Source organism: Schistosoma mansoni, chromosome W (genome assembly GCF_000237925.1).
Source record: "Schistosoma mansoni strain Puerto Rico chromosome W, complete genome".
Taxonomy (NCBI): domain Eukaryota; kingdom Metazoa; phylum Platyhelminthes; class Trematoda; order Strigeidida; family Schistosomatidae; genus Schistosoma; species Schistosoma mansoni.
The window spans coordinates 19,708,988-19,730,955 of NC_031502.1; the positions used below are offsets into that span (position 1 = coordinate 19,708,988).

Genomic DNA, 21,968 nt, shown 5'->3' on the forward strand with positions numbered 1-21,968 from the left:
TTTCTCTCTCCTAATCCATGTAGTCCAATTACATCTTCATATCCTGTGTTGTCCACTCCAACTTTAGCATTTAGATCTCCCATCAGGATGATGAGGTCCTTTCGTGAGCACTTCTCTATAATTGATTGCAGCCTTCCATAGAACTGATCTTTATCATCGTTGTTGCTATCATTGGTGAGTGCATAACATTGGATAACGTTCATTGTGATCCCTTGCTTCTTTGTTCTGAATGATGTTTTGATTATCTTGGGTCCATGAGATTCCCATCCCACAAGTGCATTTCGTGCTTCTTTGGACAGAATTAGAGCAACTCCCTGAGTGTGTGGAGCATTTTCCCCTTCGTGACCGGAGTACATCAGCATCTCTCCTGTACCTAGCCTTTGTTGTCCAGTTTGTGTCCAATGGGTTTCGCTGATTCCGAGTACTGCCAAGTTGTATCCCCTCATTTCCATTGCTATTTGGCTGGTCTTTCCTGTCTCCCACAATGTCCGGACGTTCCATGTACCTATAAAGAGTGTTGCTCTGGTTGTTAGAAGGTGCGTCGGTCTCGTGACTTCCGAAGAATCTCGGCTTTCATCATGAGACGTCATAATTATTCCTTCAACTCCCACGGTAGAGTTTAAATGGTTTGAATTATTTTTTCTGGTTAGCGTTTCTTTAGCGAGTTAGCTTTTCTACGGGATGGGGTCGCTAACCCCATGCCCAACCCTCCTCCTTTACCCGGGCTTGGGACCGGCAGTAACTCTAGAAGGGCTACAGGCAGAGTTATTCCACCGCTAGCCACTATCTATATATGCTTATAATGCTTGTGAATTTAGGCTATATCAAGTCAATACACACAGTATGCACATATACCAATAAGAGACTAATCAATTGCAGTCTTAAAACATTAATGAGAAGATTCAAATAAACAATACAAACAAGTGGATTAAGTCAATTGTTTACATTGTGGTTTAAAACCATTACCTCTCAGTTGGTAGTCGTTGTACCTTAATACATAACTAGATAAAACACTGACATTTAGAGTGAAAGGTATTAGAGATATGAATCTCATTGTGAACCAATCAATGTGAACCACTAAGGTACAACAATCTCAAGATAAACTATAATGTTCTTCAGATTACAATGTTAATCACTATATAAACTTGATTAAAATTCTATCTTAATTACTATCAATATGGAAAGACAAACAAAATTGATTCATCCTATTCTATATTACTAACGTAAGTAAGTGTAGTGAGTGAGTAAGTAAGCAAGTAAGGAAGTGAGTAAGTAAGTAAGTAAGTGGGTAAGTAGGTGAGTAGGTAAGTAAGTAAGTAGGTGAGTAAGTAGGTAAGTGAGTAGGTAGTGAGTAAGTAAGTAGGTAAGTAAGTAAGTAATCAAGTGAATAAGTAAGTAAGTGAGTAAGTAAGCAAGTAAGCAAGTGAGTGAGTAAGTAGGTAAGTAGGTAAGTAAGTAAGTAAGTAAGTGAGTAAGTAGGTAAGTGAGTAGGTAAGTGAGTAAGTAAGTAGGTAAGTGAGTAAGTAGGTAAGTGAGTAGGTAAGTGAGTAAGTAAGTAGGTAAGTAAGTAAGTAATCAAGTGAATAAGTAAGTAAGTGAGTAAGTAAGCAAGTAAGTAAGTGAGTGAGTAAGTAGGTAAGTAAGTAAGTAAGTAAGTAGGTGAGTAAGGAGTTAAGTAACTAAGTAAAGTCAACTCACCTATTTGATCGATTCAATCGTTTAGGACTAATTGATAGTTTACGTCGTGCTAATATCATTTGTCTCTTTTTTAATAATTGTGATTTCATTGGCAGTTTTTCATGATTATTATTATTGTTTATTTGAATTTTTAATTTTTTCGCTTTTGGTGATAATGATAATGAAGGTGTATAATATAATGATTGATTTGATCTAAATAATTGATCTGGTTCAATCATTCTAAATGATTTTAATGAAGATGATGGTGGTGATTTATATACTACTGTTGTTGTTATGGGATTCTTATTTAATTGTTCATTTATAGATGATTCCTTTTTTATAGTTTCTAAGGGATAATAGGATATAGAATGTTGCTGTTGATGAGGATGATGATGATGAGGAGGAGGAGGATGAGGAGGAGGATGATGAGGATGATTCAGTGTTTCAATGGAATATGTATAGGTATCATTTGGATCTATGGATAAATAACCAGAATCTTGGGTTGAATTCATATTTAATTTAGGTGGATGATGGTATGATATAAATTGATTACTATTATTAGTAGTATTATTAGTAGTATTGTTTATTTTATTTACTACAAATTGTTGTGATAATTTACATTTTTTTATTGATTGAATTTTCTTTTCTCTTTTTTCTTCTTTTTCTTTTTCTTCTCTTTCTTCTTTTTCTTTTTCTTCTTTTTCTCCTTCTTCTTCTTCTTCTTCAATTTGTTGTTGTTTTAAATTTGTTTGTAATTGATTCATTAATGAAATTTCCGTTTTCTTTATTGGTTTATTCATTGAATCATTCAACAAGGAAGAAGAAAGTTTTGGTATATGAGTTAATGGATTCAATGAAATACAAGTACTAGGTAAAGTAGTTGACGTATTCGCTATGAAAGTTGTCTTCTTAACATGATGAATATATTCTTCAGAAGGAGTTTTCAATGGATTAGGTGATCTGGTATAAGATGTTAAATGATTAGATGATTGTTGATATGATGATCTATTCACCTTTAAACAAGATAGATAGATACATAATAAAATAGTATTGTAGACAAGGTTACAGAAATTTAATCACAACGTGACATACGTTTGATAACTATTGAAACCTAAGAAGGACTGGATAACTATTTTGTCAAAGTATACAGTTCCTCAATCAGTGAGATATGTCTATCTCTTCACAAAGGATTGATTACACGACATTTAGATGTTTAATCTTAAGACAACGAGATGGGCATTAAATGCTTTAGGAAGATGCCAACATCTAGAGGGAAACACGGGATACAATGGATAGGTAAGATGAAACTGGAAGATGTAGACTTCGCAGATGATCTGGCTCTTCTATCAAACACTCAACAACAAATGCAGAAGAAGACAACCAGTGTAGCAGCAACATCAGTAGCAGTAGCTCTCAATAAACAAAAAGAGAAAAGCAAGACTATCCGATGCAATACAGTATGCATCAATCGAATTTCACTTGACGGAGAAGCTTTGGAGGATGTGAAAACCTTTACATATCTGGGCAGCATCATTGATGAACACGGTGGATCTGATGCAGATGTGAAGACGCGGATCGGCAAACCAATAGCAGTATATTTAAAACTGAAGAACATCTGGAACTCAAACAATTGTCAACTGAAACCAAAATCAGAATTTTCAATACAAATGTCAACACAGTTCTAGTGTGTGTGGCGGAGACGTGGAGAACTACGAAAGCTATCATCCAGAAGATACAAGTGTTTATTAACAGTTGTCTAAGCAAAATACTTCGCATCCGTTGGCCCGACACTATCAGCAACATTCTACCGTGGGAGATGTTATATCCCGTGGAGAATTATGAATCGTAACTTTGAGGGCTACTTATAGACCAATATCAAATGTGTATTTCCTATTGTATAATTGTTAAGTAACCAAACTATTCATATTCATGTTCCTCTTATTATAAGCTTAATTTTGACCTATAGACTATTATTATACGATTTACCATTCATGAATTACACCCAGTCTACTAATTACTGTTCTCCCTTATCCACAGCCACATTTTACTGAATCTTGTGCAAGTGTTATTTTCTATTTTATCGTACGATGTGGTCTGTTTGATCGGTATATAAACTCAGTATGTTTGAAATATAATGATTGATACCGCAAAAGGCTGTTCTGGACCTAACTGGCTGGGTTAGGTAGATAGCAGGACTGACAAGTACTCTAGATTTCTCGTACGGTTTCCATGTGTCACTGTCCCAATCAATAATTCGCTGCTCTCTAATTGACGGTCTTATCACGTTCATACGTTAACAGGGCATTCACACGGCCACAAGATATAACAATTAGCGTACACAAGTTATAACAGTATAATAAACTGGTTAAATGTTTTGATGTATTCATATATAACTGAATCAGATCATCCATAAGAACAATTTATCGCTCCCTTCTGAGAATCAAAAGAAGCCAAATATATGGATCATAGAATTGTTTCTAAGTATCCTAAGTATCCTTCAATATGTTTCAGCCTTATGGGTTAGTAGATGCATAGCTCATCATGAATACTAATTTCTAAATAGTTCCACCCCCACTTCCTACCGAAAAAAAGATCCCCTAAACTATTTTGAATCAACAATAATTACTTACCAAATTATTTATATAAGGATCCATCGTCGTTTTACACATACCTATTATATCACCAGTTGATGAACTCATTTGTTTAGTTAACATTTCAATATTTCTTTCCATTGATATACCTTTCAATTCTACATCTTCATTAGAAACTTCTTTTAATGGGGATATTATTCTATCACTAGGTGAATAACTTCGTGTTATACTTGGAACATGTTTTTCAACATTTGATAATGTTTCATTCATGAATGTTTTATGAGGTGCCGAGAATGGACGAATAAATTGATCAGTTATTGTTGTTGTTGTTGGTGGTGGTGGTGGTGGTGTTAATGATGATGATGACGATGGTGGCAGTAATCCATTACTACTTGCTATCGGTTTTACAGATTGATGTAAACGTGGACTATTCAAGTTGGCAAAACATTCAAATACATCCATGGGCGATTCATCTACTCGATCCATTGAATTCGGTGTAGAGTCACGTGATAAGAATTTACGAAAGAATTTACGTCGTTTCTGAGAGTGTCCCTGTTGTTGTTGTCGTTGTCGTTGCTTTAAATCTTGTATATTTGTTAATGAATTTGTAGAAGGTTTTATCAATGGATATGGTTGTAATTGTTGTTGTGGATATTGTCGTTTTAAACGATCATGTATAAGTGGATGACTTGTTTGATATTCAGATAAATGAGATGTTAGATCTGTTACTAATGCTGGAGAAGAAGAGTAAGATGATTGAGGAATGGGTAAATTGGAAGAAGTTGGTATACAATCCGTAGAAATATTTAAATTGGAATTGGATGAATACAATCTTGAAGATTTTATTTCGTTCAGATTGTCATTGACATTGATATCATATTGACACTTCCTTCTCCATTCAATTCCTTTTTAAAAAAAATTTTAAAAAATGTTGAAAGTTTGAACCATATTCAACAGAAGCGTTCGATGGCAAGTATGAAAAATAATGAGATACGCTAGTGATTATGTTCTAGGTTTTCTGTAAAATGTTAGCAGTGGAATCCAAGACGCGCGTCTCGTGGATAGCGCTTGAAGCGAACGGTACTGGATTTCAGCCCCAGAGTGAATATCAATTCTGGGATGGAGGTACATGCAGGTACGCTAGTGTTCATGTTCTGGGTTTTCTGTAAAATGTTTTATCAGTTTCTTTGAATCTAACTCTTTTGTTCAACTTTCAATGTGTATAACCTGAATACTGATTACCAAGACGTACAATGATGATTAGTGTTGGAGACGATTGGAAGAAAGTTAGGGGTGACCAAACTAAAACATGGCATCAGTCCTTGAACTCACTAACGTCTAGTCTGAGCCATGTTGGTAGATGCACACTACTTGATTGGGGTCTGCGTGACTATCGTAACCAATGATTGGAGACTCTAAGTGACATGCTCAGAATCGATAACAGTGGCGTTGGTGTATACACCCTTTGTCCTCCCTTAAACCATGAGATTAAAATGGCTTTATATCTTTCTTTCTATGAACTAATTCTTTTTTCCTGTACTATATCCTTATACACAACCTTTCCTTTATACATCACCTTGTTGTTCTAATGAGGTGTGGCGACTTGAACCGATGCATATATGTGCCTGGTCCTACATTGTAGCTGACTGATTAACCGACAATGTATATAAACACTTTTGAGCTGAACTGTTGAAATAAAGGAATATTACTGATACTGAAGAGATTTCAACAAGATTTTATTTAGTATCTAGTAGTGCCATCTAAGTCTCATGTTTCGTTCTGTTTAGAACTCGTCAACTGGTGGTACCTACATCCTATTGTCAGTATTGACACTAAAACTTCAAAGGGTAATATATATTACCCACTTGAATACACTTCTTTTTATGGCGTTTGATAACACAGTCTAGTTGCTTACCGAGTCCATAAAATATTCATCACTTTATTCAATATTAAATGCTTTCATACAGTAGGACATTATAATTCAATACAAAATGTTATAAAAACTTCTGTTTAATCAAGTATCTGGGATGATGTTTTATGCGACAATGAAACGGACACTTCGTCCTAGTACGGGACTCCTCAACAATGGGCATCTACGATCTCGCACGTGAGATTTGAACCCAGGACTTTCATACTCATGCGTGAACACTCAACCTTCAGACCACTGATCCGGCATCTAACAGTGTTAGTGTCTTACTTCGATCAACCGTGACCAGTGAAGTTAATCCATGTCAGACAATGAAAGATGATCGCGCGATTTCATGTGTTGGTTAAAGTTAGACATCATTTACACCGTTGGATACTGGCTCAATGGTCTGGAAGTTAAGCGTACGTACGTAAGACCGAACATCCTGAGTTCGAATCCCACGTGCGAGATCGTGGATGCGCACTGCTGAGGAGTCCCACAATAAGACGAAACGGCCGCCTAGTGTTTTCAGGTTTTCCATGATGGTCTAACTTCAATTGACTCATGATCTCAACTATGAAAATCTTGTTGTTGTTTATTATTCAGAAATGAATTTTTTTTTAAATTTCTTAGTTGCCATCTCGAACTCATAGAATGAACCTTGAATCATTTGCTTACACTTACAAGTTGATTAGATTTTATGTAGTAACTAACATGGAAATCCAGGATTTACTTTTATTCAGTTATTAATTAACTTAAATCCTTAAACTATTCAACATCACTGACATTTGGACAAGTACCAAATGAAGTGTTAGTAAATCTAACTTGTAATGTCGATTACTATGTTAAGTCCATATAACTCATTCTGACTTCTGGACAAGCGATTCTATTTATTCTTCCTGGGTCATGCTTTGATCTTGTTAATTATTCACTTATCAACCTTGACTGTCTTTAAATGAGAGTATATATGTGTACACTTCTGATCCTACTCATCACATGTTTGTGACCATAAATATTGATTAACGCTTGATTAAAAAGAGTTGGCTAACACGTCTTCTCCACCACGCGTCATTTCGCTTTGCTCTCTTCTATTCGATTCATCACTCTCATTTCCTGTCCAGATCAGTGAATGTACAAAATATATATTATAATCAAAACTTCTGTTCTCATATTCGATGTCAATGAAATATACGAGGATAGCCTACATGTGTATTTAGATGATAATCATACGATCTACTTGGAGTCAGATAAAGGGTCACTAAAAATATGTAATATCATACTGTAATTCATTTGCCAAAGATAAGTTTATGTACCTAACCTTAGCATATTACTTTCGTACAACATCTGATGTTTTGAAGATGCACTTGTTATTTACTCATATGACAAGCTTGTACTCAACTAGTTGACCAACTATCAAGAACACTATATGACCAAAACGAGGTATATTATGACAAAAAGCAGAGGCACTCAGTGATCAATCACGATTTACTTCCACCATAGATACATCAAAAATCTAATAACCAGCTGTCTAGACGATATAATATCTGAAATGGGGTTTGAAATCAATGAGTAATTGATTACAAGTCAAATGCTTCCAACATTAACTCCTAGAATCATAGTCAATCGTGCCGACACCTTAAATGATGTAAAGATATAGTTCTGAATATATTATTTATTTATTTATACACATAAATATTGGACAAACGGGTACCAGATACATATGCGGCACACAAATCTCATTCAATTTGTGTGAGGGCTGTGATACTGCTCAGGTGCCCGAACTGAAGCAGGCGGTTTTTTTAGGGGACCACACCCGGAGCCTTCGACCTAAAGGTCTGATCCACGAGGCAGTGGGGCATTGTGAGGCGATGCAGTCCCATGGTAGCCGGTGACCAACAGTTGGTTCATACGCCATTTGTTCCTTCAGGATGCTGGAGCCCATGTACATCATTGGTTTAGAATCAGGGTTTCCCAACTCCACTGAGTGGACTTTCCGTGTCCACCAACCCGGTTAAAGCGCCGAACGTTCGCTTTTCGTCCTCTCAATTTCGTAAACAACATCCGCGCGCACGAGAAAGCAGTGAGTAGGACTTCCCTGGCAGAGGCTGTATACGCGTGTCCATGTGAGAGTATTTGGAGAGGGAGAGAGGATTCTCCCCACTCTCGGCCATACCAAGGCATTTGGGGGCAGTTCTGATTATAAATAAATAATAAATCAATATTATATAACAATTACACTATAGAATTCATAGTTTACCTGGTTGATGAAATTGTGGTTCTAATTGATAAGCTAATTCTCTTGCTTGATTAGATAAATGTAATGCTTTCTGTATAATAGATATAGCTAAATCAGCTGCTTTACGAGCTTTCAATGCACTAAAACATAAGTTAGTAAAACAATAATAATGATGCTATGAATGATAAATATTCATCACAGGTAGCGTACTTGCATTGAATCCTGAAAACCAGGGTGTCATATACAAACGAAAATTGACCGGTCATCACCATTTCAACATTAAAAAACACGAAGTTCAGCGAAGGGGTCTGTTTTCAATGAATTTATTGTCAAGCTGTACAATCGTTTGTTTGTTAAAGTACTAGTTCCGTGAAGAAGTATGAACAAGGAATAACCAAGATGACGTAAGAGAAGAATTATAATACTAGATTACGTAATACGAATAGTAACAATAGACTTAATAAGTTACTAACGACTGAATTAAGGCCTAGGTAGCGATAACGATAGGAAGTACTTCTTTTGTACGCATACTTCTCGCTTGAGCTCATGGATGGTAAGATCTTTGGCTATATTTAAGAGTTGGATACGAAGAAATCTAGGCAGGTTTGGACGAATTTTATGTACAACCTTAAAATCAAACTGTGAATTAATAGAATGATTACAGTTGATTAGAAGTAAAAGTATAGAACTCTTAATTGCTTTCCTCTCACCCTTGTAGAACCACACTGAGACAAGTTCCCGTGTCTGAGTTGAAAACGAGAGCCGGCTACGACCAATGTACCTTACTTCATAAGAGCAGGTGAACCGGTAGATGTACATATGATAGTACAGCTTCATAATAAATTTGTTGAAGAGAGATCCCTTCACTGAACAAGTGGAAATGTTGACATATATGTTTAACTATTCATACATTTACTGTAGTGGACAGGAACACGAGTGCGGACAATGGAATATACTTTATCATGAACATTACAGACTATCTCTATAAAATCTGACAACCATACAGTAAACAGTTAATTTGCAAACTATCAATCGATTGTCTCAACCTTGACTGTTCCTTCTGTAAATATCCGTCCATAACTCCGATTATAATTGTTCATGCATTTTCGTACCGATTGCATGCCGTTCCCGATCCCTCCTTACCGATCTTCTACTGAAATACATTCAATGCCTGACCATCATCATGTACTACTTATGTGGATATCAGTAACTCACACTACATTACCATCAATTAATTGTGTATTTATAACGAAAGTGACCTATTTTGTCATTGAAGAAGTATGAAATCAATAGTGAGGAAAGAAAATTACTTTTTCCTTTATTACAAATAAGATTTTTCCGTTTGAATTTCTCTTTATCCGACTCTTTTTGACTATATTTATGACTTTTAAGGAGGTTTCTGTTGAAGTGAAGTGACTAGACTTACCTACTTACTTACTTACTTACGCCTGTTACTCCCAATGGAGCATAGGCCGCCGACCAGCATCCTCCAACACACTCTGTCCTCGCACTTGCTTCCTAATTCTATTCAACTTTTGTTCATTCTCCTCATTTCTGTCTACATTTCTCGGAGTAATGTGTTCTTTGGTCTTCCTCTTCTCCTTTGGCCTTCAGGATTCCATGTGAGGGCTTGTCTTATGACGAAATCGGGTGATTTCCTCAATGTGTGTCCTACCCACTTCCAGCGCTTCTTTCTGATTTCTTCATCCGCTTGAATCTGGTTTGTTGTCTCCCACAGTAACTTGTCGCTGAGAAGTGACTAGAATTAGTTAGATACTCCAAGATTGAGCTATTGACTGACTTATGTAATCCTTTAGGAAGCCAGGGAGGATAATGTTCAGAGGTACGTTTTTTATTACTTTGTATTGAGGTTGATATTGTCTGTGAAATAACTGATTGATGAAAATTTACTAAAGCATTGTGAACTATTTAGTAATCAGTCAGTTCGTATTGTTTACTTGAACCTTCCCAATGATGTTTAGGACTGCAATAGATCAATCACTTATTAGTACATGTGCATATTGTGTGTATTGCCTCGATATTGCCTTAATTCACAAGCATTATAAGCAAACATGGGTAGTGGCTAATGATGGAATCCAGGCCTTGCGTTCCATCGTATTTGGGACTCGTCAGATGGATGTACCTGCATCTCAGAGTTGATGTTCACTCTGAGACTCGAACCCAGTCCTGTTCGCTCCAAATCCCATCGTGTGATCCACTTAGCTACTGAATCGTGATGGCCACCTTCTTGTACAATGGGATGAAGTTGAAATCTACTTGGTATTGTTTACTTGAATCCTCCCATTGATGTTTACGACTGCAATTGATTAGGATGAAAAGCGCATCCTGGATTCCATTGCTAGTCACTATCAATCTTTCCTTATTCAATGATCAGTCAGTTGAAAATCTTATCGATTTTTTCCCAAAATATATTTGTAAGAAGAAAATATTCTGAAAAAATTGCCTGTTCGATAAAATCTTATTCAAAAATCAATCTCCAAGTAAGATTGATGTTAACTTCAAAAATCATTAAAAACCAGAATTCATGAATGAATCTATACCCATTTGTTTGTGTTCCCCATGTTCAAAGTCCTCAAGTGAAGGTGATACTTGAAAGACATAAAGATGATGTGAATGTCAAATAACTTAGAAGTTGAAGGACTTTACTTATGTGAACATTCTGACATACTATAAACAATAGTATCGAAAATATTGTAAAATAAAATTGTCTATTTATTGAATGCTGGAATTGCATAGGATACACATTGAGGAAAGCGGTCAACTGCGTCACAAGGCAAGCCCTCACATGGAATTTTGAAGGCCAAAGGAAAAGAGGAATAGCAAAGAACACATTACACTAAGAAATGGAGACAGACATGAGAAGAATGAACAAAAGTTGGATAGAACTATAATGGGAGACTCAGGACAGAGTGGTTCGGAGAATGCTAGTCGGCGGCCTATGCTCTATTGAAGGTAACAGGAGTAAGTAAGTAAGTTAACAAAACAAAAACATTCATTTGATATTAATTGTTTGAATCTTCCCATTGACGTTTAGGACTGTAATTGATCAGTCTCTTTTCATTAATATATTGTATACGATAGATACATCCAGCTGACGAGTCTAAAATAGGACGAAACGCACATCCTGAATTCTACTGTTAGCAACCAAATATCATTGTTTAAAACAGACAAAAGCATGACAAAAATGAACAACAACTGAATAGAACTCGAAAGGAATACTCAGAGCAGAGTGTCTTGGAGAATGCTAATCGGCGGCGAATGCTCGATTGAAGGTAACAAACGTAAGTAACTAAGTAAATAATTGATTAAATTCATTCAAATGATTCAATACTTACTATTCTTTTGCTTCTTCTAATGCTATTAATTTAGCTTGTTTCGCAGCTAATTCAGCCCTTATTAATGCATCTTCAACACATTCTTTTAATTTAGTTTGACGTATTAAATGTAATTTATTTTTACGATTAATTTTATGTATTAAATTATTTGCATGAAATTGTCCTTCATCTTTTGTACCATTTGGATTAATTAAAATACCATAACCATGTTTTTGATTACGTATCCATTCACCAATATAAATAAAACCATTAGAACGTTCAGCTATACCATACCCGGAACGTTGATCTTGAAACCATTCCCCTGAATAGATTTCTATTACACTAATCAATTGATTATTATTATGATTATGATGATGATCTGATTGATAATCAATAATATAATCAATATTTTGTTGATTGGATATTGAATTATTGGTTTCTTTTTGTTGTATTTGTTCTTTATTTGTCATGGTATCATTTAGATTAGTCAATGGATTAGTATTATTAGTAGTATTAGTAGTAGTAGTAGTGGTAGTAGTGGTAGTAGTAGTAGTATTAGTAGTAGTATTAGTAGTAGTATTAGTAGTATTAGTAGTAATATAAGTAGTATTAGTAGTAGTATTGATTGAACGTCCTAATTCAATAGCAGAATGTTGTTTTTTTAATCGTCGCATAATAGCTCTACCAATGACAGCTTTACGACTCACTGGAATAGATTCTTTTAATGGTAAATTAATAATAGAACTACTATAATGTTTATCATTTAATTTAGGTGATTGATTAGTCAAATGAATTTTTCTCATTTGATCAATATTGTGATTACTATTGAGATCAAAGTCATGCATAGATTCTATTTGTGAAGTGGGTATTGGCGTTGTCGCCGTTGTTGTTCCTGTGGTAGGAATAGTTGTTATAGTTTCAGTATTCATGGTTGTATTTGGTAAATGATCCGATGTATTTGTCTTATAACTAATAAATGATTTACGTACACCTAGACCATGACGAAATCCTTTTGACCAAGCACCAGCATAAATACCTATGAGAGTAGGGAAAAAAGAGCATCAGGAATATAAACAAATAAAAGAATTCTATCAATTATATTGACAGTTTCAGTTATATAATATACCCTTATGGGCCAGGGTAATCTTGCACTGGTTTTCAGGATAACCAGATACCATCCAGACTTTCACGTAGGAACCCAAACAGTACAGCTTGATCCCGTTGAACAAGAGAGCCAGACACTGCCTAGGCTTAACCCAAGCAGTATAGCTCAATCCCGCCCTATAGGAGAATGAGATACTATATAGGATTCAACACTACAATCCGAGCAGTACAGCCCAATCCTGTGGCGCAACCACTCACGTACCAAACATCCTGGTGGACTAAATTCTAGCAATAATTGGGAATTATCAACTATAAAAATAATTCGTGCTTTTATGCTTTCAAAATTATTAGCAAATAAAGAAGTATGGCTGCTCTCCGGTTTGCTGAAGCGATCGCAATTAAAAAAACAACTTAAACCGGATCTATGTATTCAAAAAGAGACAGTGATAAACTTATTACTACCCTGGTGGGAGGCGAAATCCGACTCATACGACCTCGTCGTGCCTCCTGGATCATGGAACTGTTTCCATGAACTAACGTGAGCGGTTAATCGCATGTGGTGAAGATCGACCTTATCAACCACTCTATCAATACCCGAGAATGAGTATGAATGTAACATAGAGTCATTGCTTAACTATTGAGGGTTCAAAAGAGTGGTAAAAATATGAGTCTGCCCAAACAAAAACAAAAAGACAAAAAAATGTGTTGTCAGTTTTATGTAATGGTTCAGCGTAAGCAGTGCAGAAATAGCTATCCCTCTCCGGTAGTTATGCCGTGCTTCGATGTAGCACTCTTCTCCAAAAGGGCCTACTAGACTTCATCATTCTATATGGATGGAAGAGGCACTACCCTGATAATCCACATTTTATTATCAGAGTGACCGTTCACCAAGACTGGTAGGTCCTGGGTTCGAATCCCGCGAGGCGAAATCATGGACGCGTACTGCTGAGAACTCTCACAATAGAATGAAACTGCTGTCCAGTGCTTCCAGGTTTTCCATGGTTGTCTAGCTTCAATCGACTCATGATCTCAACTATATAACAATCTTTATTCTTTAATTATTCCAACTAAAAGCATTTATCAATTGATTTTATATGTTTGAGTATTGGTCACAGTCATTTTAAAAAATATATTTCTCTCCATTAGCAACAAGTGAAGCGGCATATTTTTTTGATACATATTAACCACCAATCAAGTTCAAGGTGAAAAGTTGACCTAGTTAGATTCAAATTTCTCAATGCAAATAAGTGAAATAAGAAAAATCTTTATTATTGAATAACATTTTCCTTTTTTTAAAAAAAGATGAGACGGTTTAAATCATTTAAAGATCAGAAAGGGTTTTGTGGAGAATTTAGTATTTTCATAGTTGAAATCATGAGTCAATTTAAGTTAGACACCATAGAAAACCTGGAAGCACTGGACGGCCGTTTTGTCCTATTGTGGGACTCCTCAGCAGTACGTGTCCATGATTTTGCCTCGCGGGATTCGAACCCTGGACCTACCAGTTTCGCACCAGAGCAATTAATCGATAGACCACTGAGCTGGCCGGCATCCAACGGTGTTAATGTCTAACTTCAATCAATCCACGATTTTGAGCAACCGTTCACCAATTGTCTTCAGTGAGTTGATATCTCATAACAGATGTGGTTTGAAATCCACTGGTCACTGCTTCCCACTAGAAGTCAAGGAAACATTTCTTACAGTCAGTCACCAGTGAGCATATGATTATAGATCAGAAGGGATTTTGTGGAGAATTTAGCATTTTCATAGTTGAAATCATGAGTCAGGTTTTCCATGGTGGTCTAGCTTCAATGACTCACAAATCATTTATGTTTATTAGATTCAAATTTTGGTGATTATTCAAGATTACTGGATTATATAATCTTAGTTTATAACATGAATCGATTTTAGTTGTGTAACTATTAAAAAACTAGTAAACATTGGCCAGTTGTTTTGTTCCAGTTTTTATAATTCATCATCAGTGCTCATCTATGACCTTAGCAACAACCGACCGCAGAGCCTTCAGGTCTGGTACTTACTTACTTACGCCTGTTACCCCTCGTAGAGGAGCATAGGCCGCTCACTAGCATTCTTCATCCAACCCTGTCACAAACAATCCTTTCAAGTTCCTTCCAGTTACCATTCATCCTTTTCATATCTATTTCTTTTTCCCGGAGTAATGTGTTCTTTGACTTTCTTCTTTTGCACTTCCCTTCCGGATTCCAAGTTAAGGATTGCCTCGTGATGCAGTTTGGTGATTTCCGTAATGTATGTCCGATCCACTTCCAACGTCTTTTCCTAATTTCCTTTTCAGCTGGAAGCTGGTTTGTCCTCTCCCATAAAACGTTGTTGCTGATAGTATCCGGCCATTGAATGTTGAGCATTTTGCGTAGACAACTGTTTATAAATACTTGTACCTTCTTGACGATTGATGTAGTAGTTCTCCACATTTCAGCTCCGTATAGTAGGTCTTGACGTTCGTATTGATGATTCTCACTTTGAAGTTAGTTGACAGGTGGTGGGAACTTAATCTTCAGAGGCAACTGAGGTGTTATTTAATGGTTTACATGTTTGCTTTCAATCACTTTGTAATATTTTCTCTATTTTCTGGTGTTATTCCATCAGATGCATATATGCCTGCTTCTTATATTGAAGTCAAACTTCGTTTGTGAATTACAATGACTTACAATGAATAAGAAGCTGTACCTATCAACCATAGCCCATTGTATATAAGTCATCGATACATACGTATTCCTCTCAGATGTAAAATCCAAGACCTTGACAACATATATAATTAGCTTCATATAATAGTGTACATTGCTCTAACTTCCCACTTAGCCCTTGGCCTTAAGACAACTTATGAGCATTGGTACCAAAATGTAAATTGGAACTGAGGACTACTAACCAATTCATTACTGACTCAGAGATTTGGCGAGACTATAGTTTACGGATGAATCAATTAAATTTAGGATAACAGGTCTTGGATTTTTCGTGCGAAATTCATCCTTCCATTTGGTGAAAGAACATTTTGGGATTTTAGTTGAAAGCATTTCTTGATAAAAACCCTAAATCTAATTCCTAACCCCAACCATCAACTGTAAATCATAATTGTAATTCCTTACACTGGTTTCTAATCCTGATATGGTCCTAGTTTGTAGGTGAACATTCTCAAGGTCACTTTAACGTCATTCAAAAGTCGTCCATAAATTATAGTTTCACCAGAGATTCTTATCAGTTACTTATTATCCTGTTTAAATTCCAATCCACTGTACAACTCGTAACTGTCAGTTATTGAAAAACAATCATGCTTTGTATTTAGGCATTTACTTAAATGTTATTGAGTGATTGTTTATGTATCGATGTATATCAATCGATATGTTACATTTTGAACTAATTATTCCTCTCATAAACAATGTTTAAAGATTGATACTTAATAAGATAGCGTATGTTGATGGGAGTGTGAATTAACAAATTCCCTAAAGAAAACAATGAGAATGCTCTTGCTTGTAATATTTGTGATTATGTTTATATATATCTTCTGTGTATGAATTCTTAGTTACTTACTTACGCCTGTTACTCCCAATGGAGCATAGGCAGCCAACCCACCTTGTCCTCGCCCTTCCTTTCTAGTTTTATTCAATTTTTGTTCATTCTTCTCATGTCTTCTCGTGTGTAAATTCTTCCTTACAGCTTAATTATATAATCAATTCTTAGATTACATAACTTTAGGTCCTGGGTTCGAATCTCACGAGTGCTGGATCGTGGATGTGCACTGCTGAGGAGTCCCATAATAGAACAAAACGACCGTCCAGTGCTTCCAGGTTTTCCATTGTGGTCTAGCTTCAATTGACTCATGATTTCAACTATGAAAAATGCTGAAATCGCCACAAATCCTCTTCTAACTTTATAGTTATTTCTCACAATATTCTTAACACATACTAAAGGTATAAGTATGAGGTTTTGTGAAGATAGTAGTATTTTAACAATTGAATTCATGAGTCCATTGAAGCTAGACCATCAATGAAAATCTGGAAGCACTGGACAGCCATTTTGTCCTAGTTTGGAACAATCTCCACAAATTTCCATACTGATAACAATGTTGTGCTCAATAATGACTAGCTTCAAGATGTATCTCCTGAAGTTCTAGTAAGAAGCCGTAACCATAGGACTTTAATTGGTGTTGGATATGTGACAGTTATTCACCTCAGACAATTGGTGAGGTGTTGCACAAGGCCATGGATCAATCGGAGTTAGACATTAACACCGTTGGATGCCAGCTCAGTTGTCTAAACACTAAGTGTTTGAGCCCAAGATTGAATGTTTTGCGTTATGTTCACGTATACGGGATCGTGAATGTGCACTCCTGATGAGTCTCATACTAAGACGGAACAGCCATTCAGTGCTTCCAGGTTTTCAATGATGGTCTATCATAAATCGAGTCATGATTGCAACTGTAAACATAGTAATATTATAATTATGGTATAGCAACTATCCTACGTCCAATTTTGATCATGGTTAATTTTGGTTATGCCCTTTTATTAACTTACTTAACAGATTATAGTATTCGAATAGTAGCAACTAGTCTATATCGTTGTACTGTAACGACCACTCGATTAGCTGAAATGTTGATCGCTTAAATGTCACTCGATGATTCGTCATCCTCCCCCATGTATATATGTACTCAAATCCTATTATTCTCCTTTGCTTTGCCCCTGCCCCGGTTCCCTTAAGCGATGTGACTATAAATTTGCCTCTGTATTTACTCACATACAAATATTCGTCTCTATGCTTCAAATTCGCTTAGTGCTCTTATAGATTTTTAACCTGCGCTATCCGCTAATAAACTGTGGTTGCCGCTTCTTGTTGCTTTCTGATCACAAATACCGTTGATATTTATGTTATAACGGTTACCTAGGTGACTGATTAATATACTTATTAATATTTATTTAAACACATAAATATTGGTACAAGGAAGCACCAGATACATATGTGCCGCACAAATCTCATTCGATTTGTGTGAGGACTGTGATGCTTCCCGGGCGCTCAAACAGAAGCAGGTGGTTCTCCTAGAAGGTCACACCTGAAGCCTTTGACCTAAAGGTCTGATTCACAAAGCAGTGGAGCATCGTGAGGAGATGCAGTCCCATGGTAGCCGGTGACCAACGATTGATTTATATGCCATTTGTTCCCTCAGGATACTGGAGCCAGCCCATATGCACCATTGGTTCGGAATCAGGGTTTTCCAACTCCCATAGGTGGACGCGCTGTGTCCACCAACCCGGTTAAATCTCCGGACGTTCGCTATCGTCCTCTCAATTTCGTAAACAACAGTGATGCCACGAGAAGGCAGTGAGTATGACTTGATTTAATGAAGTGAAGTCATTATAATTGTATGTAAATGAGAGAATATTCGCTTAATTTATCAGACTATACATTGAAATAACCCGTCACTTCATTAACAATATTATTCTTCAAGTTTGAATAATCATAATGCTCAAAATATATTTGATTCAATGAGTCGAAGCTTCTTGTTAAAACTTTGCGACATTTATCTAATAACTAGCCACTAATGATCAGGTGATTATTGGTTTGCTTACTTTTCCACCGTGACTGTTAACTTAACGTGGTAGTTGGGCTTGCATAGGTTCTTTGGCTGGAATACATGTTAACTTAGTTCTAACTATGTCAGTTTAGCCGGTTTCATGGTGTTATAACCAAAAATAGCAAACTCATGATCTAAAGGTGGAGTCAAACTTTTGACCGTACAGAGGTTTAATGATAATAATTAGTCTCTTTCAGATAGCCAGAATTTGCAGAGATATTACCTTCTTGTTAGAATACTTTAGATCTAAAAGTATCATACCTCACTTTATTGTACAGAATATTACCGTCGATATTACGATCTGTTGGAGTATCTATGCTCAGTCTTTAGCCATCGTCTTTGTGGCTTTGTGGTTAGTAAAGACTTTACACTTAATTCAATTTCTTTTACGCATCCCTCAAGAAGTATCTTTAGACAGAGCTAGGGATAGTTCAGAAAAAAAGTTATTCACTATAGTTTACTTCGAGGGAATTCTTGGAAAAAAGATCAATCATAATATTCCAAGATTTATGTAACATAGACAATCTAGAAATGATCTGTTAACTAACTCCTATCTATGGTGAGAGTGATCTGAAAATGAAATATGTTTACTAAGTTTTCTCAATGTTTGAGACCGTGAGTAGTTGAAATTTATAGTCTTATTCAACCGTAGGTAGCAGCAGCCTCAGCAGCAGTAGGTCTCAATATAAACAAAAGGAAAAGCAAGATTCTCTGATACAATACAACATGCATCAATCAAATTACACTTGATGGAGAAGCTTTGGAGGATGTGGAAACCTTTACATATCTGGGCAGCATCATTGATGAACACGGTGGATCACATGCAGATGTGAGGGCGAGGATCGGCAAAGCAAGAGCAGCATATTTACAACTGAAGTACATCTGAACTCAAAACAATTGTCAACCAACACCAAGGTTAGAATTTTCAATACAAATGTCAACACAGTTTTACTGTATGGGGCGGAGACGTGGAGAACTACGAAAGCTATCATCCAGAAGATACAGGTGTTTATTAACAGTTGTCTACAAAAAATACTTCGAACTGTTGGCCAGATATTATCAGCAACAACCTAATGTGGGAGAGAACAAACCAGATTCCATGCAGTGGAAGAAGAAATCAGGAAGAAGCACTGGAAGTGGATAGGACACACATTGAGGAAAACACCCAACTGCGTCACAAGACAAGACCTCACATGGAATCCTGAAGGCCAAAGGAAAAGAGGAAGACCAAAGAACACAATACTTCGAGAAATGGAGACAGATATTAGAAGAATGAACAAAAGTTGGATAGAACTAGAAAGGAAGGCTTAGGACAGAGTGTGTTGGAGGATGCTGGTCGGCTGTCTATGCTCCATTGGGAGTAACAGGCGTAAGTAAGTAATTCAACCGTAGGTTCATAATACCACCATTGAGTTGTCTATTTTAGTGAAATTAAATGAGTATTTGAATTAGAAATATCTTTAGTCATTTTATACAAAAATAACATGAAATAATTCAGAATGTTCACTGATTAATCAGGGCGTTGAAGTAAACGACGTTAATGTAATCAAAGATGGATAGTGGCTAACAGTGGAATCCAGCTTGACGCGCGGTTCGTCCTATTTGGGACTCGTCATATGGATGTACCTGCATCTCAGAGTTGATGTTCACTCTGCGAGGAACTCGAACCCAATACCTTTCGCTTCAAACGCCATCGCGTTATCCACTCAACTACTCAGTCCTGATAGCCACTTGCTTGTGCAATGGGGTGAAGTTTAAATTCACTTAGTATTGCTTGTTTGAATCTTCCCATTGATGTTAAGAGACTGACCAGTTGCAGTCCTAATCATCAATGGGAAAGTTCAAACGAACAATACTAAGTGAATTTAAACGACGTTGTGTTTTTCTAGTTTTTAGAATTTTATCAAGTTGTAAATGGTCTTAGTGACTTGTTATAACGTACTTAGTGTTCATTGGCGCTAGTCAACAAATCGTCCCAGTAATCTCAAGGATACTGATAGTGTATTCGATCGAGTACAACTAATCGAGTTACTTATTCTGAGACATTAACACTAAGCTATTAGGACTGCGACTGATCTCCTGTAAAATAGATATACTGATGGATTACGGAGCAGTGTAAAATGTCATTTTTGTCTAGAATTTTCATTCGAATCCAATTCTATCGGTATAGTTGCAGTGCGGCTACTAGTCTATGTGACTAGAGATTGCGTAAACTATACCTGAATATCAGATGGTTGGAGATGGTCAGAAGGATATTTTAGATGCAGGTTTTACCCTAGCTGACACTTACCAGGTAGGCATACGTTCAGTCTTCAGTGAGGAGTTCAAGATCCTCGTCTCCCACTGTCGTAGCCATAGTCATGTTATCATTATTACACTGTTCGGACCGGTATAATTTCATTCACGTTTGCAGATGTAAGCCTTTCCATAGTATCAACTAATATGAAACTCCTATCAGACAGAACGTCTTGATAATCAAAAAACTTACCAACCCATTTTTGAAAAACAAACTGACTTCCATTCATCTAGATTTAGTATATTTTCGTATCAGATTAAATGAATATTAAGTACATTTTAATCTCAAAAAATGATAACATACTTCCATCAGCGCACGTTTCAATTCCAAAACCTTCAAATCGATTTAAACTCCAACTACCTTCATATTTTGCTTGACTATTCATTGAGGTTTTAACTCCATACTGACCAAAAGTGCCTGAATTAAATTCACCTTGATAAATCCATTTTCCTCTCACTTGAATACCATTACCATGACGTTTTCCTTTAATCCATGTACCAGCGTACATATTTCCATTTGGCCATAAATATACACCACATGGTTTCAAAACCTAAATTCCATTCACCAGAATATTCACCAACACCATTTGGTCCTGTGGCTAAACCAAGTCCATGTGCTGAACCTTGATACCAATTACCAATATAAGTACCACCATCATTAAAATCAAAACGTCCACCGTCTGTATCCATAGCGTAACAATTTTTTATAAATACTATCTATCTATCTATGCTTTCTTGTAAATGATATCAACAATTATCCATTTGCATACTATCATGGTTGATTTCGAAGGTCTACATTGAGAATTTAATCTTGTTTTTTAAGCATATTCCAATTTGAATCTACAATTATAAACAAATATCAAAATCACAAGGGGTTGTTGTGGATATTATAGTAATTTCAGTGGTTACGATCATGAGTTGATTAAAGCTAGACCACCATAGAAAACCTGGAAGCACTGGACAACCGTTTCGTCCTATTGTGCGACTACTCAGTAGTGCGCATCCTGGTTTTGAATCTCTCGAGTCAGGATTGTGGATGCTCACTGCTGAGAAGTCTCACAATGGGACCAAACGGTCGTCCAGTACTTCCAGGTTTACCTTGGTGGTCTAGCTTCAATTGACTAATGTTTTGAATTATGAAAATACTGAAATCTACACAACGAAACCCCTTCTGATTATTCAATTAGTTTATAAGAAAGATAAGAAACAGAATAAGAGAATG

At 36.2% G+C, this 21,968-nt stretch overlaps 1 protein-coding gene across 1 annotated transcript in view; it reads right to left on the reverse strand.

Annotated features, from left to right (window-relative positions):
- Window positions 1-21,436, reverse strand: part of Smp_148200 (putative junctophilin) — a gene marked incomplete at both ends in the record, with an annotated part of 35,479 nt that extends 14,043 nt beyond the window's left edge. Inside the window, 9 exon segments of the mRNA XM_018788902.1 lie at window positions 1,626-1,674; window positions 4,349-4,447; window positions 4,661-5,173; window positions 8,432-8,550; window positions 11,767-11,848; window positions 11,945-12,202; window positions 12,377-12,781; window positions 21,051-21,231; window positions 21,236-21,436. Coding sequence (XP_018654398.1) covers window positions 1,626-1,674; window positions 4,349-4,447; window positions 4,661-5,173; window positions 8,432-8,550; window positions 11,767-11,848; window positions 11,945-12,202; window positions 12,377-12,781; window positions 21,051-21,231; window positions 21,236-21,436 — 1,907 coding nt within the window.
- Window positions 21,437-21,968: the final 532 nt, after the last annotated feature.